Source organism: Diadema setosum, chromosome 11, assembly GCF_964275005.1.
Source record: "Diadema setosum chromosome 11, eeDiaSeto1, whole genome shotgun sequence".
In the NCBI taxonomy this organism is placed as follows: domain Eukaryota; kingdom Metazoa; phylum Echinodermata; class Echinoidea; order Diadematoida; family Diadematidae; genus Diadema; species Diadema setosum.
In genome coordinates, this window is record NC_092695.1 from 19,029,150 (window position 1) to 19,056,149 (window position 27,000).

Here is a 27,000-nt window from a genome sequence, read left to right on the forward strand (position 1 = left end):
TCGGTATGTAGTAGGGCTACCATACTAACTAGACATCCTATAGACTAGTAATACTATAGTTGCACTGTTGCAGTGTTGGATTAGCTTTTTATTTGTTTAGAGTTCTACTAACTTCTAGTCATCTGATATTCCTTGTTAGAAGTTGTACCGTACTGAATGAAGTATGCATGCGTACATGCGTAACGCTCAACCGAAAGATCGGTCTGTATCTGGTCGTTGGGGATATGTTCCGCGGAGACTGAGCTGCGTCTGGCTTCACGGAATCCCCTCCTATACAGACCAAAGGCTATCTATACTGGGTCCTGTATTGATGCTCTGCCAGCGGTCGCGCACAGACCAAACGTTACCATAAACCAAATTTCATACAGCTTTTTTTACATTCAAACAAGTTTGACATGACTTGAGTAAACATGCAGCAATATTTGGGGTAACTTTCTCACATTGTGCAATCGAAATACTCACATTAGGTTAGATTGCAGAAATTTGTATGCATATCGCAACATCGCCGTTTGCTAGCTGTACAACTTACGAGTAAGTTGCCATTTAAAATACGTACTGGTACATTGCATGTGATTGGCTAACACGATTCGTATGTTGAAGAGCTGATACGACCGTATTGATGGGCTGGTAGTTGTGTATTTTCCATACAAATTCACCCAAATCTTGGATATTTCAATCACCTGGTGAATGCAATGCATTCTTGAAATGTTGATTTTGCTATACGAGTTTAAATTTGCCAATCTAGGGGTATGAATTAGACGCAATCAAGAAGGGTGAGGTACCTTACCCAGTTCTCTATAGAGACAGTGGTTAAGAGCTTCAATACAGCAAGGTATGGGTAACCTTCCATCTGTCTACAGAGGAGAGCAATAACGTCAAAAAAATAAAAGACTCCTCCGGACAGGTGGATAGATACAGATCTTCCTTTCTAGCGTACCACCACACTGCCATCTATGTCTGTATGGGTCTAAATCTACTACTACTCAATAGATCTACTAGAAGTCTAGAAACCATGAGAAACCTAGTCTATATTTATCAATATCACTCCAGTTCATTGCTCACAAATACCTGCTTTTTACCAGTAATGTGCTCTACTTTGCTTCCCAATGATTTAGGATATTGATGTACTTCCTTCCTGATATATAGTGAGATCTTCACATGATACAATGGAGGATACAATTGAGGTGAGATTTGTGCACATTATATCATGTTTGTATTTGATGCACTCTTTGTGAATGCTCTTTGGTAATTAAGATTTTTTTTTTGAATAAAAATACCACAGTAGGGCCTAGACCCTAAATCAAATGCATTTAGAATATATTCTACATGTTTTGTTTGTTGAGATAGCTTGTGGGTCGGTCACATTATTTGTCATTGTCCCCGCCGAACGAGTTCGAGCAGGGGACTATGAAACGGGCTCCGTACGTGTGTGTGTCCGTGTGTCCGTCCGTCCGTCCGTGTGTCCGTCCGTGTGTCCGTCCGTGTGTCCGTGTGTGCGTCCGTGTGTGATCAAAATCTTCAATTTGCTACTTCTCTGTCATTTATGAGCCAATTTTGATTCTGTTTGCTTTATATGATAGCACTACATGGGAGCTTTGAAACTTGTACACAGAATTTCAGTCGTGACCTTTGACCTTGACCTTTGACCTATATTGTACATTTTGCTACAAAATGCTATTCCTTCGCCATTTCTAACCCGATTTCGATTCCGTTTGCTTTATGTGATGGCACTAGGTGAGGGCTTCAAAACTTCTACACAGAATTTTGACCTTTGACTTCTTTGACCTTTGACCTTGATTTTTTGACCTATATTGTACATTTTGCTACAAAATGCTACTCCTTCGCCATTTCTAACCCGATTTCGATTCCGTTTGCTTTATGTGATAGCACTAGGTGAGGGCTTCAAAACTTCTACACAGAATTTTGACCTTTGACTTCTTTGACCTTTGACCTTGATTTTTGACCTATATTGTACATGTTGCTACGAAATGCTACTCCTTCGCCATTTTTAACCCGATTTCGATTCCGTTTGCTTTATATGATGGCGCTAGTTGAGGGCTTCAAAACTTCTACACAGAATTTTGACCTTTGACTTCTTTGACCTTTGACCTTGATTTTTGACCTATATTGTGCATTTTGCTACAGAATGCTACTCCTTCGCCATTTCTAACCCGATTTCGATTCCGTTTGCTTTATGTGATAGCACTAGGTGAGGGCTTCAAAACTTCTACACAGAATTTTGACCTTTGTCTTCTTTGACCTTTGACCTTGATTTTTGACCTATTTTGTACATTGGCTACAAAATGCTACTCCTTCGCCATTTCTAACCCAATTTCGATTCCGTTTGCTTTATGTGATAGCACTAGGTGAGGGCTTCAAAACTTCTACACAGAATTTTGACCTTTGACTTCTTTGACCTTTGACCTTGATTTTTTACCTATATTGCACATTTTGTTACAAAATGCTACTTCCGGCGGGGACATATGTTATGCACCGCGTAATTTCTACTTTTCCTTGTTTCATAGAATATGAGCTCTTTGGAGAAAAGAAAATATAATTCAAATTCATGAAATTCTTCCTTCGAGATGTTTTTCATTGCAACTGACTAACAAATTGCCCTACATCGATGTAAATAAGCATTGAATTGATCAATGTATTAGTAGTAGCCATGATTTAAAAAAAGTAAGCTCGAGTATGTACGCCCATGATTTTTTATCATGGCTACTACTAATACACTGATCAATTCAGTGCTTATTTACGTCGATGTAGGGCAATATGTCAATCAGTTGCAAGAAAATATAAATTTGGACGTTTGGTTTTCCCTTCCCCATTGCAATGATATCATTGGTGTGTACAGAAGACAATAATTGTCCACTGTATTACCTTGTCACTTGTTAATGTCAATTGACATGTCAATTGAATTGTGCAGTATTACTACCGGTATGGTTTAACCAGTTAAATGTTCCACTGCTTGCCATATGTTTCTGCAGCAACTACCAGGTAGTTATGAACAGACAATTAAATCTAAGAATCCAGGAAGTAAGCTAACAAGACTGATAACAAACTGCCTTTTCCATTGCAATAACTGATGACTGTGATCTAAAAATATTTTGTGTCCACAGAATTACCGCGTGCTGAACCTCCTTGGGAGGGGTGGGTTTGCGTGCGTCTACAGGGCGAAGATTATCAGCACAGGTCAGGAAGTGGCAATAAAGATGGTAAGACAGAGCACCAGTGAAGGAAAATTTGTTTAGTAGACATGAGAACTGTATAACATTAGAGTGCTGGTAATTGCAGTTGTACCAGAATCATTATGATGTACATGTTGTGTTAACTAAGTCTCCTATACTAGTTTGCTGACGAGACATTGTAACATGCGAACAGATCCAGTGACTTGGAATAATTCCAAATTGAGGACTTAAGTGGGGGTGTATAAAGCAATTAGGACCAAGAGTTTTTACATTAAGCTGTGTAGAACAAAATCTTTACTGCTTTGCTCGTTTTGTTAATTTTTGTTTGTTTGTTAGTTTGTTGTTCTTGCCCTTGTAGTTTTAACAGTTTGGAATAGGAAATGAAGTAATTTCATATTGTATCCATTCTCAAAAGAATTCATACCTGTGGGAAAAGTTTGGGAATAGCACTTTTTATTTGTTTTGAAGAGGAAATATTTTCTCTGTTACTGTACCCAAGATACTGTATGTTAAGGACAGTATATGTACAGTATTTTAAGTCAGAACAGGAAGTCAATAACTTTCTAAACCTTAGAGAAATCTTTCTGTTCTTCTCATTTTGTTTTGTACTGAGAAATATTCAAAATTCTGTAAGTTAAGGCTCCCAACAGCAATGGAAATGTGTAGTAGAGCTTGTACAAGTAGATCAGATGTAAATTTGATACATTTTTGTTATTGTACTCAGAATTTGATTGATCTTTTATTTTGTACTAGCTTTGATAAAGATGAATCAATATTCATACAACTATAAGAATCACACACCTCTTTTTCCTATGTTCATTATTTTAGATTGATAAGAAGCTCATGCAGTCAGCTGGGATGGTGATCAGAGTTAAGAATGAAGTTGAGATTCATTGCCAGCTAAAGCACCCTTCCATTCTGGAGGTAATTCTGCTGTGTGACATTAATTGATCATCATCAAATATTCATTATTAAATCAAGGTTGTTGAAATGGGAAGTCCATTTATGTCATGATCAGCATGTGTGTCCACATATAGGCAAGCATGTCTTGGACACACATTGAATGAGCCAGATTCAGTTATCCAGAAACATCATAGAGTTCCACAACCTGGTAATCCTATTCATTTGTAACCTTTTGCTTGTACTCGGTCTTACAGAATGATGTATCATAACACTGATTTATCAAGTTCTATAGTTGTGTCTGGACTTGGTAAAAGTTTTCAATTCTCATTCATTGATATGTGAGATACTTAAGATCGTAGTACTGTGATCCAACTTTGTTGATCCCTTTTGATAGATATGTTATTGAATATCTTTTTTTTTTTCTTCTTTCCACAACTGCTTCCATCTTCTAGTGAAAAGCTTACATAATGAGTTATTATTTTCAGTGTGTTTCAGTCTGTTTGTCTGTTTCAGACAGTGATAATAGGGAGCTTTAGATTTGCAGCGCGGACGTTTGAGATGATGAGTGCGTTGGATGTTCTCCTCTTCCCTGCGTCGTGCTGAAAAGACGCAACCTATAAAAAATAAAATGGCGCCCCCATACGATCGATGCATGAAGTACCTCTCTATGTCGTGAATTAAGCAGACGTAAAGATAGCCCAGAACGCGTAGTGAAAACTCAGGCGCGCGAGCTATAAATAGACCAACTTTGATACACGATTCTGCACATGCTCAGACCAGGTTTTTTCCCCTCTGAGCGTCCCCGTCACGAAAATCTAAAGCTCCCTAATTAGTTAAAGGACAAGTTCACCTTCACAGACATGTGGGTTGAGTGAATGCAGCAATATTAGAAGAACACATCAGTGAGAGTTTGAAGAAAATCGGACAATCCGTTCAATAGTTATGAATTTTTAAAGTTTCTGCTCAGTCACGGCTGGATTAGAAGACTACTGTAGCTTGTGATGTCACATGTGTACAACGATATAAAGAAAGTATAAAGAAAATTCAACATATTTTCAATTTTCTCGCATAACAAATGGTCACTCCACTTCTCTCTTTAAGAAGGCAGGGGGTATAATATTACCCTTAACATATGTCAGTAACAAGTTGAAGAAATGTGCACTACATTCAAAAAGTAAGTTTTGTGAAATTCTCTTTTTATTTTCCTTATATCGTTGTACGCATCTGACATCATACACTGTAGTAGTCTTCTCATCCAGCAGTGATTGCGCAGACACTTTAAAAATTCATAACTTCTGAACAGATTGTCGGATTTTCCCCAAACTTTCACTAATGTGTTCTACTAAAATTGCTGCATTCACTCAACCCACAAGTCTGTGAAAGTGAACTTGTCCTTTAATACTCTGTTTAAAAACCAAAAGTGCTTCACAAATTATGTGCACTGCTCACTTAGGTAACAGTCATTAAATTTCTGTAGTAACTATTACATGACCAAATTTCAATCACCATTTCCTATCTCCTTATGTGACAGCTCTACAGCTACTTTGAAGATAGCAATTATGTCTACCTTGTGCTAGAGTACTGCCAGAATGGGGAATTGCTCCGCTATCTGAAAAAGAAGGTTAAAGTTTTCACGGAAGACGAGGGTAGGTATTGAGCCGTACAGTAGATGAGAACATTTTGATTGTTGGTGGACTGTGCATACAAGGGACACCAGGTTTTGTCCCGGAATTTCACTTGTTCTGAATTTCGTAGACTTGTGGATGACAGAGGTGCACAAAAACTTTGTGAGAAGAGTCATGATTTGTGTGCATCAGTGACATACTAAGCACTAGCTGAGATCAAGTTGACATGTATACAGTATGTCCCCCAAAAATTACAATTGAATTTTTGCATTGATAACTCCCAATACGATTAATCAGTCTAAATGCTACTTCAGAGTCTTAAGATATAACATCTTAGTTCTATTTTGCAGAAAACACTATTCAATTTGGTTAAGCAGTCACATAGAAATGTGGATTGTTGTAAAGCATGTCATAAGTCTGATTCTTCCAAGTTTAGCACTTTGATGCTCTTGGAACTGCATATTAATGTGTGAACACAATGGACAGAACTTGGAGCGAAGGGATTCCTGACATACTGTTCAAAAATCCTCATTTCTCTTTGACCACTGAAGCAAATCGAATAGGAATTTCTGTAAGATGTGGGCAATGAGTTAGACTTTCATGCCCTGATATTGTATTGGATAAATTCATTATTTTTTAGGGTTTTCATTGTGTAGTGTCCTGGTTTTTTTGTTTTTGTTTTTGTTTTGTTTTGTGTTTTTTTTTTTTTTTTTTGGGGGGGGGGGGGACATACAGTATATCACACACTGAAAGTGATGGCTTTGGGGTACTGTAAAACCAGAAATATTTGCAGCATGAAACTTTTTGTGAATTGTAGCCAACAGCCTTTTTATTTGCTGCATGAAACTTTTGTAAATTGCCACTTGAATTCAGTGCGTTGTGTAGACTAAAACTTTGACCTGCATTTTACTTTTGCGAATCTTGGCTCCTTGCAAATTTCACGAAAGTTTCATGCATGCAAAAATGTGTGGTTTTACAGTACTCACCTCTCAGGCTCTGTAGTATACAACTGTATTTGTTTGTTTGTTTTGTTTTTACCATGCCCGCAGCTCGTCGCTTCCTTGAAGAGATAGTTGTTGGTTTGCTGTACCTCCACTCACACGGCATCCTACACCGAGACTTGACTCTGGCTAACATCCTTCTGACAAGAGATATGCACTGTGTAAGTCAGAAAGTTTCATCTTCCTTTCACTCAGATCAGATTTATTCTATCTCAAATGTGTATAAATGATATATGCAAAAAACACAGTAGCTCGCTGAAATTGTACAGTATCTCACTGAAATTGTAATTGCAAAATTTGCTGGTATAGGAGTGCAATGTTCTTGTGATTATAAAGGAATCTCTTCATTGTAGGTGCAGATGATTGTGATATGTTGTGTCCCACAGGATGATAAAACGTCTTGCCATATCTCCTCTTTCTGATGAATTTGCCTGTTCGATCCACAGAAAATTGCTGACTTTGGCTTGGCCACTCAGCTGAAGATTCCAGAAGAGAAGCACTACACCATGTGTGGCACACCAAACTACATCTCACCTGAGATCGCCACCAGGAGCCCCCACGGTCTGCAGTCGGACGTGTGGTCCCTCGGCTGCATGCTCTACACCTTCCTGAGTGGCAAGCCCCCCTTTGACACAGAGGCTGTCAAGAAGACACTGAATAAGGTACAGGAATGTATTGGTGTCACAGTCTGCCTGTGAACCACGAGGTCATCCATCACAACGTACACGTAGAACCTCAGAATGTCAGTAACGACTGCAATGATTTACACCTTCTTAATGGGGTTCATATTGCTGCCAAGTTATGAGAGTGAGAAAAGAATGTGCTTTTCTAATTCTGATGCTTCTCTCAAAGTGTTCCACATTGTGTTGACAGAAGCATATTATGTGTCATAGGTACTCTGAGAACTTTGATGGGTTAACTCTGTATGTGCCATTGTATAAACCCCCTGTGTGCCACATTATTCTAAGACAGCACTGTTATAGTCATGATAGGGGAGAATATTATGTTTTTTAAATCTACATAACTTTTATAGATTTTTATTACACTCTTTAAACTCTTTCATTGTACTGTGGCTTTTGGCGATGTGTTGGTCGGTCTGGGCAGGATTGTGCCTTTGAGTAGAATATGCGAACTTGGTATGCCGTCAACTGACGTCAGGCATGCGAGCAGGCACATAAAGAGTTAACAATACAACATGACATTCCCAAGGGTGAAGCTCTTAAGATTAACTCAACTTTGGAGTTGACAATTTAAAAAGAAATTGCTGCCCCCTCCCCCCCCCCCCCAAAAAAAAAAAAAAAAAAATTCTCCTTTTGCACTTATCTGTTATTTGAGTTGAGACTGTGTTCATTGCACCACATATATTTACACCATATCTGGTTTTCATTACTCTAAGCTGTGTGTGATATGTCTTTGCATGTGCCTTTGCGTGTGTATCAAATCATAGGCCAGCAAGTTTGCAGTGCTGTTATTGTCATAATGGGCAGTGTATTTCTACTTCTGGAATTGTAGAGTGAGAGGTCATGATTGTTGCTCACTTTGTCCATCATACATTGTATTTCTCTTATGTCTAACTTGGCACTGTTAGCACCTAGCATTTTATCTTGGAAGTGGTACTGTACCAATTTTTCACATCACCAATGTTGTAATCGGCAGGTTGTGCTGGCAGACTATGTCATGCCTCCCCACATATCAATGGAGGCCAGGGATCTGATCAGCAAGATGCTGAGGAAGAACCCGTTGGACAGGATCAACTTGTCCAGTGTCCTAGACCACCCTTTCATGGACAGGACCAAGTCCATGATCTCCAAGAACCAGCTCTCTTCTCAGGTAGAGCAAAAAAAAAAAAAAAGAAAAAAAGATGTTTTTTTTTTTCCCTTCTTGTTAATTGATTTTCTGATACTGTTGAAGCTACTGACCCTCTCCTGTGTGTATGCATGTCTGTATTTGTTTTTTTTTATATTGTGTGTGTAAAATGGATAAGAATCATTGTAAAGCGCATAGGAAACATTAATTTGTTACATGTGCAATAGAAGCTCAATTATTATTGTTCTTTAATATGTGTATGTTTGTGTTTGTGTATGTGTGTAGATATGAACTGTGTGTGTTTCTCAAAGGGCAGAAAGTGAGAGGAAGAAAAGAAACAGAAAGTCTTTTTTTCACATCATATACTTCATAAAAAATTGAAATCTGAAATGTTCCAGTGATTTCTACATGCATGCAGATGAATGAAGTACATATTGAAGGGAACACACACACACACACAAGAAAAAGTGAAGTAGAAGTAATAAGTGTGATGAAATGAGATGTTTGCATAGGAAAATCTGTTATGCTTTAAACATACTTTACATGGAATATGTTCGGGGCACTGTTCACGTGAGTGAGAATATGAGATATTTCCAGTATGTAGAGTGCAAATGTTCTTGATCCAAGGACTTAGTGAAGTTGAGATTCACTCCCATGCAGAGAGGAAATGAAGTTAAAGACAAATCATAGTTTGCAGAAGGGCTCAAAATTCATCTTCCACCATTTGGAACTTGCTGTTTAGCTAATATTTTGCATTTTCGTCATTACACAACTGAAAAAGTTTTATCACTGTATAATTTCACACATTACTTGTGCATGTGTGTGCATTTGCTAGCAAAAATCAGCAGTTTGTGCAGGCATATGAAAACTATACTTTTCCTTTAACAGTGGGTCTAGCCAATTTCATTCAGTCAGTATGTTTGTAGATGCCAATGCAGTGAATTACCATTGTAACATGTGATTTTTATTTGATGACGATAGAGACCATTTGAAACGTCAATGGACAGTGGCATGGCTACCATAGCAACTGCATCATCCTCTCACCTCACCAGCCGTGCGTCATCTCGCAGCCGACCAATGAGAGCCCTACCCATCCAGTCGCTCACCTCCGTCATCTCCCAGGGGGATGGGTCAAAGGGTCAAGCCAACAAGGAGAACATCAACCCGAGTAGCTTCACTGCTGATCGTCATCACCGGCATTATCCTCATCAGTACCAGAGAGGTGGCGTGGAATCCAGCTGGAATAGCTACCAGACACACCCGCCTTCCCCTCCAGTCAGGCAACGGGCCAATCATAGTGCCTTCTCGCAGTCAGCTGATCGGTACGGATTGACGGAAGGGCTGAATTCAAAGATATCAGCTGCAGGTATGTTTTCGTTTAAGAATGATTAGGTTTCATTGATAAGCACTGTATTCATCTCATATATTTCTGATATGGAGGTGATTTGGCTGAGTCAGTAGCAGGTTTGCCTCCCAATCCAAATGGCTCGGGACCCATTCCCAAGTCTAGTTGAGAAATGTTGTGTGTAATCATAAACTCTCTAGTAAGAGGCAAAAACTCTACCCCTCGGATAGAGCATTAAATGGAGGACCTGAGTGTGAGTTACACATGACTCACTTACGTAAAAGAACCCACATCAAATCTTTCATCACAAAGAGCAGGGTGCTAACCTGGAGAAATGGTCCACCTACCTACACAAACAAGAAAAATAGGCAAAAGAATGATGCCAAAACCTTGTGATTTGCCCCAAGTGACTGGCAATAGTCAGCAAATAGTATCAACCAGGCACATTGTGCCATCCAAGAAGTAAGTATAAATTTCTGATAATCATGCAGATTTCCAAGAATTGCAAGGATATTTTATTTTGGGTGACCATTCATTGCAAGATGTCACATCATGTCTCAATTTGATAGAAGACAATGATTGTCTCATTTCATGAAAATGTTTCACCAGGGAATATCGATTTTCATTGTTCTTAGTTGCCACAATGCTCACCGTCTCATTTGGGATTATGACAGATCTTTAGTTGTTACATGTACTGTATTTCTCTTTGTTATACTGATGTTTCAGGGTCTACTAGCAGGGCATTGAATGTCCAAGATTTAAGATCGACTCACACTAGCAGGACCACATCATCGTCTTCCCACTCATCCACTTGTCTCCAGGAGGGTGGCAACCGTGATGTCCATCGTAGCCATAGCAACAATAGTCTCTATGGAGACACACTCAAGAATGCTGGTAATCCCAATGATACCCTTGTGAACAACTACCAGGGAAATGCGGACAAAGGAGGTGACAGCCACTCGTGCTTGTGTCCAAATGGTGATGGATCGATAGCACAACCTACCAGTCGCAGTGGACAGTGGACATCACAATTGCATGAGGAAGCACATAATGTTAATTCAAGAAGTAGGACTGACATGTCAGGGCTTCTGTATCACAACGTGGATGCGGCAAAGCACAGACTATTTTCCGAATCAGACTTCACTGGTAGAGAGCAGCGCACGACACCTAGCAGCACTTCCGAGGATGGAAAATTGAGGGAGGCGCACCAGAGTGGCCAATCTTCCTCACTCAACCATCCTGATGTGCCGACCGCTCCAGGCTCCGGGGCACCTGTTGATGGAGAGTCAACCAAAGAGACCAATCGGCAACTTCATGGGGATGGAAAGACTGGAGAATCAAGTGGCAGCCACAGTGGCAGCCACAAGCGCAATGAGAGTAGCATGCTCGACGGGGAGAGGACTGGGGAGATGGCGCACAGACACACCCGAAAGCATGAGAAGAGGGAAGGGCCAGGAGGAGCCCAAAACCTGGTTCAGCTAACCCCACCTCTGAATGCAAGCAGACTTCGACCAATCAGACAACGTACAAGGAATGCTGTGGTGAGTCTATGGAGCGCTTACAACAACAACACAAAAAAGATCTGGGTACACCTACTGGCAGGAAGTTTTCCATGGGCAATCTCATCTGAAAGAAAAGAAGTGAAAAATACTCAGTAGCATCTTCATACAGATGCAATGTCATCTGACAGTGCTCTAGTCATCTGGATTTATTATTTGCATTTTAACTCTAACAGGGCTGGGGGGGGGGGGGGCAGAATCCGCCCCCTCTCGACGTTTCGCGTAACGTTGTAACGTAATTGTAGCGTAATTCTGTAACGCGAGAAGGCCTCGTCGCGAGGCTTCTCGACTTTCTTTGTTCAAGTCTTGCGCAACTTTTGAGACCAAATTTGCAACGTCTGCGCATTTTTTTCGAAGCCACGCCCATTTTTGTAACGGCATGTCGCCCCAAAACGGGCACAATTTTGTGATTTTGTATACATTTCCTATGGGAAACCGTGCTCTGTCATGAATGTCATAAAAACCTGGTTATTTTTACAATTAATCACTTTCATTGATTAATTTTATGCTAATTATGGTAGAAAAGTGGTCAGTGACAATTTCCAATTAAAAACAAAGAAAAAACAAAAGTTGAAAAACAAAAAATACTTAAGAATTGAAATTACTTTTGGAATTTTTTGTGATGTACAATTGTTGAATATGCTAAAACAGATTTACAGACCGAAGAGTAGACTCTCAATGCTTTTAATTAGGCTAAAATATGATCTTGAGCTTAATTTGCATAATTAATTAATCAAAATTAGAAATTGATTGTTTCAAAAAATCTTCTGACACAATTTTGTAGATTATTTTTAGATTCATTTTGTAGATTCATTTTAGCAAGAATAGTTATCGTAAATTCATAATTAAACCTTTTATGAAGTAAGACTCTGTTCACACTAGAAACAGCCATGTATTGCCAATTCTGCACAATCGCCCCAAGAGACTAGTGAAAGTGGGCAAAAAAAAAATCCACCTGGCACATTTGGCACAGGATGTCAGCATTATATTATACAGACTGTGTACTGGTGGCACCAAAAATGTCTCTTTTTTTTTCCTGACCCTCATAGTAATAGGAAGAGTGGAGAGTGTCATGGTATAGAATTTTGAGAGTATTTTGCCTCTTTTTTTTTTTTTTTTTCCCTGGTCCTGATGTTTGCTTCCCAGGTGAGCATCATGAATCGCGGGGAGGTCTGCCTCGAGTTCTTGAAGAGCAGAGAGGGGCAAGATCGGGTGGTGGAAGTCCTCCGGATATCTCAAGATGGAATGAAGGTTTGCAATGTAGACATGGCTTGATTGTATTTCTTGCTGAACATGGAATCTACAACATACACGTGTGCTATTTCATGTGCACATGATGCAAGTCATTGCTAGACTCCCATGTCCAATGTGTGTGCATGTTCATTAAAATGATATCTATCAGTATTTGTTACACCCAAGTCTAATAGAAGAAATAGATGCTTGGTTGAATGTAGTTCAGTGATCTGTTTTATCTTGTTCTCTTGTTGCCAAACTGCATAATGTGACAGAAAATATAGGAATCTGCTAACTATCATATTTATACTACTTTATTTAGGCCGTATATTTATATTCCCAATAACTTGTTTCCATGGTTAATTACCATTAAAGGCATAATTTACCATTTGCAGATGAAAGCATTAGTGCTTTAGAATAGTTCTAAAATGTGAGTTAGGGATAGAAACAACCACTGTCAAAATTTGAATCCGTATAATCGATGTTAAGTGTTGTGAAATACACAAAATGTGAACAATAGTTATAATAAAAATGTTTCTAGACTAAACCGTATACAGTTACGGTTTACTGAGAAAAACCCTGATATCTCCTTATATTTTAGGTTTTATTGCAAATATTTCATATGGTAGGATGTTTTATGATACAGCAGACCTACACATATGCATCAAATGTGATATCTTGAACATTTTTGAAATCACTGCTCCCAAAGGTAAACTGGACCTTTAATGTGTAAACCTACACATATGGGACATAATACGACGAACCTGGAAATTTGTCACCGATGTGTCATCATGGTGTGTCACATGTCCTCCAGTGATAGAAAGTCTACTGATCCTTCCCTTAAAGGGATGGTATAGTATTGGTTTAGGTGACAATTCAACTTTCAACTCTTTGTGAGATACTAAAAAAACCACCTAGTGGGATGCTATGGAGCATACGATTCTGAGAGGAATTCAAAGTTTATTCGATGGAAATTGGTTTTGAAATGGCATGGCTGAGATGTCCAGAAAACAAGTACAGTGTGAAACTAAGCAATCCTAATAAAAGGTGGGTCCCTCCTTTTATTCAAATTACTTTGTTTTGAATATCTCAGCCATTTCAAAATCAATTTTTATCATTGAACCATTGAATTCCTCTTAGAATTATATGTTCTTTCATATTTCACAAGAGGTTTCTCATTATCTCAAAAAAATCATCACCCAAAAAAGTTGGAAACCTGCAGCCCATCTCAACTGAAACTGTCCCATCCCTTTAAAAATCAGGGTCCAGTCATCGCAAGGTCTTTGTTTTTGTTTTACCCAGGTGACTATCTACCAGCCCAATGGAGGCAAGGGATTCCCCCTCATGGAGGACCCACCGTCCCCGCCCCAGGACAGCGGCACAGCCACCCACAGCTACCATGATCTGCCCTCGCGCTACTGGAAGAAGTACCAGTATGCCGCCCGCTTCATTCAGCTGGTCCGCTCCAAGACGCCCAAGGTCACGCTGTACACGGACCAGGCCAAGTGCATGCTGATGGAGAATGGTCCCTCGGCTGACTTTGAGGCTAACTTCTACTCAGGTAAGGGGAGATGCCTGTTGTGTGTTGATCATATGTTTTTGTTGATTCACTGAGCACATGAATGGAGCATAGATCTCTAGAAATCTGAAATATATTGTGCCATCACTTTGAGTGTGGGATGTATGTTTATCAAAGTATATATAAATAGAGCATATGCCTGTAAAAATTATGAGTTGTCTGGAATATGATAATGGTGATGCTGGTGATGATGGTGACGATGGTGATGATGACGATGATGATGATGGTGGTGGTGGTGGTGGTGATGTGATTATGGTGATGAATGTAATGGTGAAGATTCTCTTGATGATCATCATCATAATCTCCATTTTGTTTTCACTGCAATAACCAGTTGGCATATGGTTCGAAATGTGAAAGCAAAGTGTGTATTTACATGTAAGTGTGTTGTAGTAACATATAACAGACAACTTTTACTTTCAGGTGTGAGTTTCTTCAATTTTTCTCCCTCTGAATCTTCACCCCCTCTGAATAATATCTTGCTTTCAACTTTTACTTTGCCAAAGAGACAATCCAAACACATTCTCCTTGATGTCAAAGTGGGCACTTTCAAAAGTTGTGTGGATATTGATGAAGTCATCAGTCATGCATGCACCTTTCTGACAGTTACGTTAGACGGATTAAACAAGCAAATTTCTGACACCGAATGCTGACATTCTCACTTATAATAATAATAATAATAATAATAATAAGGTCTTATTTACCCAGGGTAGCCTCTTCTGTGTTGCCACTGCTCTACCAGAGGGCCCTGCTATTATTATTACCCTAGCGTTGCCAGGTACCCATTTATACACCTGGGTCGAGAGGGACATTGTGGGTAAAAACATCGTGTCCAAGGATGTAAGCACTGGGCGGGATTCGAACTCGCGGTCCTCCGTTCGGGAGTCGGGAGTCTTATCCACTATGCCACAGCGCCCCCACGGCGACATTCTCTCGAATGCTGACATTCTCACTCGTGGGATGGAAAGTTAATAGTGAAGATACGATGCATACCTTGATGAGCTATATCATAGAAAAATAAACAATGTATGGTACATGATATGATAAATGAGATATGATATGTTTGCTCTGGTCAAAGGGATCAAGATCTACCAGACTGCCAATGAGCTGGTGGTTGTTGAGGATGGAGGGCAGACCAGTAAGCATCCACTGGATGGGGAAGATGCCAGGATACCTGGCCACCTGAGACCTCTCATCGACAGCTTTCTCATGGTGAGATGCTAGTCCTTACTCATCTCTCTCGTAGGATATTCCTCGGATGAAGATTGGTTTGGGTTTTGTTTTTTGTTTTTTAGACCATATCTATGTACTGATGTACATTGTAAGATGTTTCAGCGTAAATGAGAAGCAGACACAAATCGAGTTTCCAAGTAAACAGTCACCTCGAAGGCATTTAATAGAACACAGCATCAGACCAGATCACCAGCAGTGTGATGCAGAGAATAACCCTACAGTCACCACGAGGTGGCGCTATGTAACAAACTTGAATTGTAACATTAACAAACATAAATAACACTGGCGTGATTGCCCTTCTTCTATACTCTTTCGTTTTTCACTTGAATAATAATGAGAATATAGAAGCTCTACAGTACTTGAGCTTAACAAACCATTTTCTTTAAAATAAATAAGGGTGTGAACTGTTATAACATTCAAGTAGTTGCATTGTTCATGACCTATGATACTTTCAAGGGTAAACTGCCAAGAACTATAATAGGCTGGCTTATAAAAACACTAAGCTAACACCTGAAAATAATAATTACACTAACGTCTGACTTACACACCAAGAGTGTAATCATAAAAACTTATTGGGTACATTTAACAATAACACCAAATACTCATCCCACCGCTGCCACCATGTAAATGAGAAGCAGACACAAATCGAGTTTCCAAGTAAACAGTCGCCTCGAAGGCATTTAATAGAACACAGCATCAGACCAGATTACCAGCAGTGTGATACAGAGAATAACCCTACGGTCACCACGAGGTGGCGCTATGTAACAAACTGGAATTGTAACATTAACAAACATTAATAACACTGGCGCAGTTATTCTTCTGCATTGAGTTGTACCCCGAGAATAGTCTAGAAGAAAGAAAAAATCTTCTGTCTTTTTTTTTGTTTATGATGTCTGAAATTTAGAATGACAATTACATATTTTTCCTTTTCCCTAAATTTCTCTGGTAGTAAAAATTTTCAGGGAATTGCCTGTGTTCCTGAGGGTTTCCAAATAAAAACACACCAAAGACAAAGACAAATGTGGAAGATGCCAGGCTCAAGTGGTTACAGCGTATCTTAATGATCATGTGAAATGCATGAGTGTAACAGAAGTGGCACGATGTTGTTCATCAGAGATTGACTATCCTTTCTATTTCAGAGGATAGTTATAAGTGTTATTTACTCATCTGCTTCCTTATTTATGTTTCAAATTACACTTTGCATTAATCACTTGCCAATCATGAAGATTGTAATCACAGATAGCATGAATTTATTTAATGTAGGCATGCTTTCTAATGTAAAAGATAATAAGATCATGATATACAATGATTAATGATGTATTTTGGGATATACTTGAATTCATATTACCACAGTATACTGTCTTTAAATTTCTCAGTGGAAACAGCATTGTGTCGACGTGGAGACAGCCATTGCTAGCCTTGAATCCAGGCATGGTTATGGACCTTTCTTTCCAATCTTATTATCCAGGTTGGTACTAACGAGACAGTATCATGGTTTCATTGTAGTGTTTGAAAAATACCATAGAACTTGACATTCAAATGTTCCTGTGATGAAATGAGACTGCTTTATCCAATATATTACTGTACATCAGATCATTTTTTGGAACTATTGATATCAGCTTAGGTTCTAGTAAGATTAATTTCTTAACAATGCTAGAATTCAAAGAGCAATTGATGCCCGCTAATCATGTCCTTTCCCAATGCCACATTTCCTGTAAATTCATGATTGTGATATGATTGATACTCTTGACTGTCACTATTATCATTATATGTATTGTAGGTATGTGTCATAAGTATAGTTTGAAAACAAATGTTATGTACCCTGTCTATAAAGAATACGGAGAATCTCAGTGAGACCAGAATTTTGACCATTAGTTTACTTGTATGTAATTTCTTCTGAACATGGTATTATTGTATTCACATGCTCATCTGTATTTGATTTGGTGAAGTTTCACCCATTAGCCTTCAACATGTGTCTTGATTTGTGTTGATGTGATGAGTTTTCATGATTCTAAAAGAGACAATCATTCCAAGAAAATTTAGTGTATTTCACATAGAACAGGCTTTTTACATTGAAACCTTACTTAGGTAGACATTAAAAACTTCTTTTAACCCTAAAAAGACTGGGCTATTTTGGTAGCTCGAAAGACTGGGGGGGGCCTAAAGGGCCCCCCCTTAAGATCTCGGCCGTGGATCACGCGATTGCCGCGGAAATTTGCACAATGGTAGTGTGCGATGTAATCTACAAGATCGTATATTTAAATTTTACAAAATAGTCTTCTTTTATTTTATTTTGATTAATTATGCTAATTTATGCGAGAAATCAGACTCTTTGATCTAAATCAGTAAATAAAGCTCCAAATGTGCTCATTTTTGGTCTAATTATTCTTTGTGGCATTCTTAGCAAATGTACTTGAAAAAAAATTCGGTATCAAAATCATTTTCTTGTTTATTTTATTGTTTTATGAATTTCTTATGTATTTCCTTGTTTTTTCGACCTTTTGTTTTTTTGTTTTTTTTAAGCAAAATTTGGGGCAGACACTTTTTGAAGTATAATACTCCTAAAACAAATTAATTTTAGCCATTGAGAGTAAAAATAAGCATATTTATATGAACCATGTGAAAAAACTCAATTTGCATTGACTTTGTACACAAAATCACATTTTTGAGCCATTTTCGGCCTCACGTGCATGTACAAAAAGTTATGTAACTTCAGAACCGTACCCCCGGGCGTCACAAATTTGGTGTCAAAATGTGCGGGAAACTCGGAAGAAAAAAGTCATAGAGCATCGCGGCGAGAGCATTGCGCGTTGCAGAGTTATCGCGCGAAATGTCGAGGGGGGGGCCTTTTAGGCCCCCCCCCAGTCTTTTTAGGGTTAAGAAGAGAGTAGATTAATCATTAACAAAAACAAAAATGTTTGACTCCTCAGAAAACCACATCAAGTGTCTAGTCTGCAGCAACTTCCAGCCAGAGCGGCAACAACAGCACCTGCTGCTGCTCGCAATCAACAAGCCTCTACGTCGGCCAGTTCTAATCATGCACCCGCAACAACTTTCAGTGACCCCAGCTCTACCATTCCCCTGGGGTCTGTCACCTCTCCCAGCACGGCCGCCCCACCCTCAGCCTCTGTGTGCTCCTTCGATGGCACAATATGCAGCACGACCAAGAGCGTCAAGGAGGGCAATGGACGGTCGCAGCGAAAGAAGACTGACCAAGGTCAGTGAACTAGTCAGTCTTGCACGACAGTGATGGTTGAGCCTATTTAACCTTTTTAAAGGAGGATTTAACAGAAAAGACTGCTATTGACTTCAGGTGGTGTCTTGATTGTTCTATGAAGTGTATATTGAAGTGCAAAATTGAAGTATTAGTTTCAAATGTTCACAAAGGCGACAAGGATAAAAGTTTTCTTCTTTTTTATGCCCAATTCACAATCTAAATAAACTATATAATTGGTCTTTTAATAGTAACATGGCGGGAAAGCATTTGTTGTGGAATATTTTAGTTTATTTATTAGCGTGTGGGTTAATTCAGGATATTGCAAATCATTTCCCTGTTTCAAACAGTCTCCTGTGTTCATTGTCTTATGTTGTCTCGTCACCTCTGTTCACTTATAGAGGTCAACGTCAAAGGCAGGACAAACTCTTCCATGAAGCCACACCTGGGAGGGAAGGATGAAGTCCTGAAAGCTGTCTACGTCCCTAATGTAGGATGGGCATCACAGGTAAGCCACAATCTTGTGAATTAAATCCAAATACGCAATATGAAAAAGTCATTCACTACATTTTGAGTACTTTGACTTTTTGTGAAGTATCAATACCTGTGAATTACATGCTTTCAAGCAATTTTGGAGATGATGATGATAAATCAGATAATTATAATTACTGTAAAGCCAGAAATTTTTTTTGTGCATGAAATTCTTGTGAATTGTGTGAGGAGCCAAGATTCACAAAAGTGAAATGCATGCGAAAGTTTTTTGTGTACGTAATGCATTGAATGCCAACAGCAGTTCACTAAAGTTTCATGCTGTAAAAAAGGCTGTCGGCTCCCATTCGCGAAAGTGTCATGTGGCGAATGGTTTTGGTTGTACAGTACTCAAAGCTAAAAGCATTTTGTATGACTGTTTAGCTGACTTAGAGTTTAAGGCAAAGCTTTGTCATCATCATCATCATTGTCATAATTATTTTTTATTAACTATTCTTTTTTTATTTAATGCAAATCAAATCAAATTCGGACTGTTCATGTTTTGAGCTAGATGTTTGATCATGCACATAAGGGAATAGATTTGTGATCCTACTCCAGAGATTAAATAGTTTACATCTCTCTTTTTCTTCTCCCTCTCCCTTTCTGCCTCTATCTCTCCCGTGTTAGATGAGCTCTGGGGAGGTGCGAGTCCAGTACAGTGATGGCGGAGAGATCCAGGTCCAAGCCTCATCCTCAGCAATCCGATTTATTCCAGCTAATGGCAAGGCTGAGAGGTACCGTATCTTTACTCTACTTCACAATCCTCATCGAAGTCAAGCTCACTTGTTGATGCACTGTACAAAACATGTGGGGCCCAGTGTTTGCATACTGTACTATCATACCAGTAGTTAATACCATTATATTTCTGCATTTTCTCCACAATATGAAAATATAGGACCTGTCTATGCCCTCTTCTTGCTCAGGCAGGAAGGGAATAAGGTATTTTGACATTTGCTGCAATAGGTAGGATCCTGAAGGTAGTATTTTTGTGCATTATCATCATCTGTGTTGTTTCCTTGCAATGCTTGTGGAATATATATACAGTCAACTTCGGATACCTCGAATTCGTCGGGACTGAAGAAAGTGGTTCGAGGTACGTGAAATTCGAGGTACACGAAATTCGAGGTACGCGTACGTACGTCGAATTTTCTTCGACTTATCCGACGTTTATCGATGTTCAACATGGTATCTGTTATAGTGCCTACCGATTGTTTGCATGCTTGTCAACTGGAATTGAATCAATATTTTATATGAATGAATTGAATGAAAATCGGAATTGAAATCAGAATTTCAGAAATGAAGATTTTGGTGGCCCTATCGCGCCACCAAAAAAGTCGGGTGTTTGCCTTTACTAGTACTTTTGAAAATGAACAGCGGTAACAATCGGCTCCGTAAGATACTAAAATAAATGTCGGATGTTTGCTCATACTTTTGGAAATGAAAAACGATAAGACTCAGCTTCGTATGGTGCTAAAACTAATGTCAGATATTTGATTTTGCGTTCGGAAATGATTAAGGACAACATTCGCCTCCGGAAGACGCTGAAATAAATGTTGAATATTTGCTTTGACGTTCGGAAATGGAAAAACAATATTCAACTCCGTACGATGGTTAGATAAGTGTCGGATGTTTCCTTATACTTTCGAAAGGAAATAACAATAACATTCGGCTCCGGAAGATGCTGAAATAAATGTCAGATGATCGCTTTTATGTTCGGAAGTTCCAGTAATATTCTGCTCCATGCTAAAATAGCTGTCTGATGTTTGCTTTTAAATTTCGAAATAAATAACAGTAACATTCAGCTGCGTTCAATGGTAAAATTAATGTTTGATGTTTGCTTTGACGTTCGGAAATGAGTAACAATAACATTCAACTCCTTACGATGATAAAATAAATGCTGGATGTTTGCTTTTACGATCGAAAGTAAATGGCAATAACATTCAGCTCCGGAAGATGCTAAAATACATATTGCTTTTACGTTTGGCATGTTTGAAAGTGAATAGCAGTAATATTCTGCCCCATATGATACTAAAAAAAAGTATTGGATATTTGCTATTACATTTCGAAATGAATAACGGTAATATTCAGCTACGTTTTATGGTAAAATAAACGTCTGATGTCAGCTTCGACGTTCAAAAATGAAAAACAGTAACAGTCGGCTCCGTACGATGATAAAATAGTATTGTCAGAATAATTCATTTATATACCTTTCGGAAGTGGACAGCAGTAAAATTCGGCTCCGTACGATGATAAAATAAATGTCGTATGTTTGAAATGAATAACGGTAATATTCTGCTTCGTACGATGCAAAAATAAATGACAGATTGTTGATTTTACATTTGGAAATGATTAACGGTATTAATCCGCTCAGTTAGATGCTGAAACAAATAGCGGATGTTTGCTTTCACGTTTGGAAATGGATAAGGATAGCATTCAGCTCCGTAAGATGCTAAAATGAATGTCGGCTGTTTGCTTTTACATTTAAAAATGATTAACGGTAATATTCGGCTCCGTAAGGTGCTAACAGACTAATAAATGTTGGATGATTGCTTTTACAATAAGAAATGAATAACAGTAAATGTCGGCTCTTTACAATGCTAAAACAAATGTCGGATGCTAACAGATGTCGGCAAATGCTCCCACTTTTTCATTTCAAACGTAAGTTTTGACCTCCTAAATTTTTAGGCATCAACTTTTATAATAATCTATACACCTACAAGTATTTGCTAAATCTTAAAACATAAAATAAGATGATTGGATTTTCTAATGTTAATTTCGAGTAAATTCAACCACCAAAAAAGAAAAAATCAGTGATACTGGTGGCCCGATAAAAGTTAGTGTGGAGCCCTGTCTATTTTATTCTTTATTATGCTCGGCCTATACTTCCACATCATATTCCACAATATTTTCAAAATCGCATTGCTGAAAAAAAAAAGTGCTTGCGTTCTCGGGGAAGAATAAATGAAACATACTTCGTGAAAGGCAAAAAAAAAAAAGTTAAAAAAGGCACTATGCAGGAGATTGATGTTTGGACAGTGGACTGTGATTAATGCCAAAGATAATTATAACTGTCAACACCCAACACCTACGCAGGTGCGCCACGACGGTTTAGAAATCTACGCGCGCGGTATGACTATCACGATAAAGAATTAAAGAAAAGAAGATGATGGGCAGAGCGTAGTGCTATCGTAAGCACTCCATAATGGCAAGGGTGCCATGTGCATACCGTGTACGTATGTGTAGGTAGGTGTTGGGGATTTTTCTTGTCAGCTGTGTACCGGGTATTTCTTTGGGCGCGCGATTGTTCTGGTAGGGAATATTTACAGTCGAGTGTGAAAAGATTTGTGACATGTCTTCTATCTTCGCTGTCCACGCGCGCTTAATCGGAGATGCTGAGTGATGTTGCAATTCGATTCGAGCTACATGCTGGGAAAAACAATAAGTTAATTAAGATCGGGACAGTAGATTTCACTTCGAGGTAACCGAACTTCGAGTTATTTCTTCGAGCTACGCGAATTTTAATACACGGAAACTCCATAGGAACAATCGGGACTTTTATCTTGCCCCCGAGGTAAGTGATATTCGGCTTATCCGACGTCGAGGTATCCGAAGTTGACTGTAATTTCTTCTTTCTTTACAGGAAAATGTTTCTTGTGTGTTCAGTGTAGAAATGTGTTTGCAGAAATAGATAGTGAAATAGGTGTACACTACAAACAACCTTGTGTCATACATTTTATCTCTTGAATACCTAGGCATGATTTTCTATTTTTTTCTTCCATTTGTCATAAAGCAAGTGCATTTTATGTGTGTGTTTGCATGTGTGTCTATGTATGTGCAAACATTTAGTGATAGATACAGTGGGCTTCCTTAAAGTTACTCTTCGTATAGACATTTTGTTATATCGCAATGCTGCACACTGGCACTGGTCCAACGATGCCAGACCAGTAAAAATCACTGTTGGACCGGTAACTTTTTGAGGAATGGACCAGTGAAAAATGGGAGAAACTGGGTACCTACTGGTCCGATAGACGAGTCGGACCAGTAGAAAAAATAGCTTAGCGTGCAGCCCTGTATATTGGCATTAAAATAACTGAAATACACAGGAATTTTTAACCTATGTGGGCAGGAATCAGTGTGTTATAACCAGTGTTGTATCAGTGTGCTTTGCAATGAGGGTCCACTGTATGTAGAGCTACCTCCTGCCCCACTTCTGTGTTAGCATATACTTTTCATATTTCTGTGTTCTAGCTACGGCCGCAATTCTTCCTTGCCAAGTCACATCCGAGAGAAGCTCCATGACATGCCCCACGTCATCAAACACTTCGTCAGTGGCACCCAACCCTCCTGACAGTGACCAACGCCCAGTGGAATTGCTTGCAGAGACAGGGTCGTCATTGTTTGGATATCCTTTCCACTGAGATGAAATGGCCTGTATGCTTTGAGATCAGACTCGATGTCATGTGTTTGGACTACTTTGGACTTTATGGTACCATCATTATTTGCTACACCCAGAGACCTTCTTGAAGGGCAAAGTCTTGTGTGTTAGTTTGCAATGCGGCTGTCGCCACCCTCGCAGATTTCTTGAAAGTAGACTACATAAGTGCCTGTGATTTGGTTCGCCGATTTGATTGCTGCCACTCTCCTAGGTTAGTGTAAAACGAGGAATGTACTCGTGCATTTTAATTTCGCGAATTTCAAAGAGCCAAGATTTGCAAAATTAAAACGCATGCGAAAGTTCTTGTCTACACTATATGCATTGAATGTTAGTGGTAACTCCTGATTATTTCATGCCGCGAAAAAGGCCGTCAGCTCCAATTTGCGAAAATATCATGTTTTACGGTATCCTTAAACCAGACCAATGTTACATCACATTATTTAGTTCGCTATTCAATCTCTGCAACACTCAGAAATTTTCATCATATGGTTTGCTAGACTTTGCGAGACAAAGGGGAGATTAGCACTTCAGCTAGGTGCACTTAATTCATAGCCAATGAATTGTGTTTTGCCTGGCTTTGTTTATGACTGTGTCCATCTATCTTATTATGTATTGGCTAATTTATTTTGTGCCATTATTTATTCTTTATGAATGATATCTAGCTATTTGTACATGTAGGTTTATTACCTTCTAACTTATTCAATGAATATTTTTCCCCATTCTTGCATATGATTTTCACATCAAGTCAAAATGAATATAAAGTTTAGTATGGTTTGGGGACCCATGTTCCACAATCCTTATTGGGAGAGAAATGTAGTCAATATAGTCATGTAAAGACCTCATATTGATCACTTCACACCGCAACAATAATATCCATAGTTCTGAGCTGAAACAGGCAAAATCAAATTTGACGGGATGAATCTATAGCTAAACTTTACTTGGAGACATTGTCATTTCATATGTCTTTTTATTGACATATTGCACACTGGTTTTTTTAAGTCAACCAAATTTGAACAACTATGTTGTTTGAGTTGTCATGTGTTATGACGTGAAAATCACATTGTCTTCTCAAACAAGTGGATAATACAATGCAGCCTGTATACATACCATGATGCCTGTAGGTGAGAAGGGCTGTAATTGCTCTTGCTCGAAAGTCATACAGGTCCTTACTACAACTCTTGAGCCGAAATTTGAAACAAACAATTTGCTGATTTGTCAGTGTTTTCAAAACAACTTTTCATTTGCATGCACGCCAGATATTCAACTGATATTTGTCTAGTCCTTTTACGGATCAATATATCCAGTTTAATTAATTTTGGTTCAATTTAGGACATTGCCTTTTGAAAATAATGTAATCTGATTTTTTACTTGTTTTGTTTTATTTTATTTTTTTTCAAGGTTACATAAATAGTGACCTTCAGTGTATATGACAGGAAATACTGCAGTAATAATGCATCCAACTGGTTCAGACTGTTCAGAGTAGGTCAAGTCAAAATTTATGTGTATTTATTCAGACTGCTTTGGACTCAGGATTTGTTTTGTATGTGTGTGTGTGTGTGTTTTCCAACTTGATGAAGATGGTATAAATGTTACCCATGTCTTACACAGTATATCCAGAAATGTTATCTATATAGACAAATGTGATTTAATCTTATGAATTGTACACTCTTTACAGATCATTTTTGTTGTAAAATTGTAAATAAATTGCATGTATGTAGAGTACATATTTTCAACCCAAAGACATGAATCTATTTCACTTTTGTTGTCGTGACAAAAAGCAAGGGGTTCTAGATGAGTCAGCACAGTAGTCTGAAACACATGTAACTTTTTTATGCTATAATAATCAGAAGATCGAGTGTCAAAAAAGAGTGTACACTGATTGTCTGACAGATTTTCCGAGTGTACATCGGGTTTGGACACAAAGACCTGCGAAATGCTTTACTGGATAGGTATACAGCTCCCAACTGTTTTGAGAGTACAGATGATAACACATTTTGCCCCCACTCACTTTCCTGATTGGAGTGGATGGAGCCCCCCAATCAGGTACTTCTCTCTCTCTCTCTCTCTCTCTCTCTCTCTCTATTCTCAAGAAAATCTATATTTTATCACTAGATTTATTATTATTATTTTTTTAAAGGATTATACTTCTGAAATGGGAAACTTATACATACACTGTATATCTGAGGTACACCTCAGGAAAGAGCCACTGATATAGTTTTCCGACTGTCCTTTTGGTTGTGATATAAAAGTCAATATGCCTTTAATACATATCAAATTATTGTACACGTGTTTGGATATACAGTATTTCTTCCTTTTTTGTGCCTTCTCATAGGTGCATTTGATATACATACAAACTCTTATGTCAAGTATGAGAGTTGAGTGCTGATAGGAATGTTTTATCTGTCATCAGCCCACTTTTAGACATCACTTTTTTTTTCATCCTCGCCAGCTGCACTGTCACTAGAGCAAACCATCATCAACATCATTTTGCCAATTTGCACTCTCTATGTTCCTTTCATCTATGGCCCTTTTAACATTCTAAAAACAGCAGCTGATTGGAAGAAAAAAACAAACAAGCAAAACAAACAACTGAAACACGTTTGAGAGTTGCTTGGATAGATACTGTATCACAATTTACTGTCTCAGTGGGCCTATACACAAGTTGACATGGGACAGGCGAGTCACACCAAAGTTTACCATACCTAAAAACGGCGTTTTGGCGGAGAACATCACCACATGCTTCTGTATCATGCTCATCTGGAATTACCGAAATGCTCAGCAATCAGACCTTTATGCGTTTCAGTTTGATATTGAAGTGTCTCTGAGGTCGCTCTCGACAATTGCTTGGGTAATTATGGATGAAAATGTCTCAAGAGCACTTTGAATATTCAAAGTCCTAGTGTTATATTGCCAGATGTCTACCCGAGTCATAATTTGAGCCATGCTGAACCACTTCTGTTCAAGCTCCCCCTTTCTTCGCCTTTAAGATTTCACATATGACTACTGCCTATGCAGTACTTTCATTCATTCACTGTGGCAGAATTGATTCTTGAGCTATCTCGAAAATAGCATTGTAGTACAAAGTTCATCTTTTCCCTGAATGCCGTACCGTATCGTTCTTTAAAGACCAACAATTATAACATTCTGCGCCAATTTCATCCAGAGCATTTTTACCTGAGTTTGATGAGACTGCAGTTTTGAGATGCTCTTTGAGTAATCTTGCGAATTCATACAGAATATGTTGCACCAAAATACATGTGTATTTGGCTGACGAGACGTGTCACATAAGAACTGGGCACAAATTAGAATGCATTCTTGTGTGAACGTAACCCTAGCGAAAAAAGATAGATA

The 27,000-nt window shown here is 38.6% G+C and overlaps 1 protein-coding gene across 1 annotated transcript; it reads left to right on the plus strand.

Moving 5' to 3' along the window:
* Positions 1-1,140: 1,140 nt before the first annotated feature.
* LOC140235515 (serine/threonine-protein kinase PLK4-like) lies at positions 1,141-25,618 on the plus strand. The gene is made up of 17 exons (XM_072315539.1): positions 1,141-1,184; positions 3,123-3,218; positions 4,020-4,115; positions 5,626-5,740; positions 6,769-6,881; positions 7,167-7,382; positions 8,377-8,550; positions 9,508-9,892; positions 10,598-11,412; positions 12,577-12,681; positions 13,966-14,224; positions 15,318-15,451; positions 16,849-16,940; positions 18,403-18,689; positions 19,088-19,194; positions 19,842-19,948; positions 23,463-25,618. Exons 1-17 carry the CDS (start codon positions 1,167-1,169, stop codon positions 23,560-23,562), a joined length of 3,219 nt encoding a protein of 1,072 aa, XP_072171640.1. The 5' UTR covers positions 1,141-1,166; the 3' UTR covers positions 23,563-25,618.
* Positions 25,619-27,000: the final 1,382 nt, after the last annotated feature.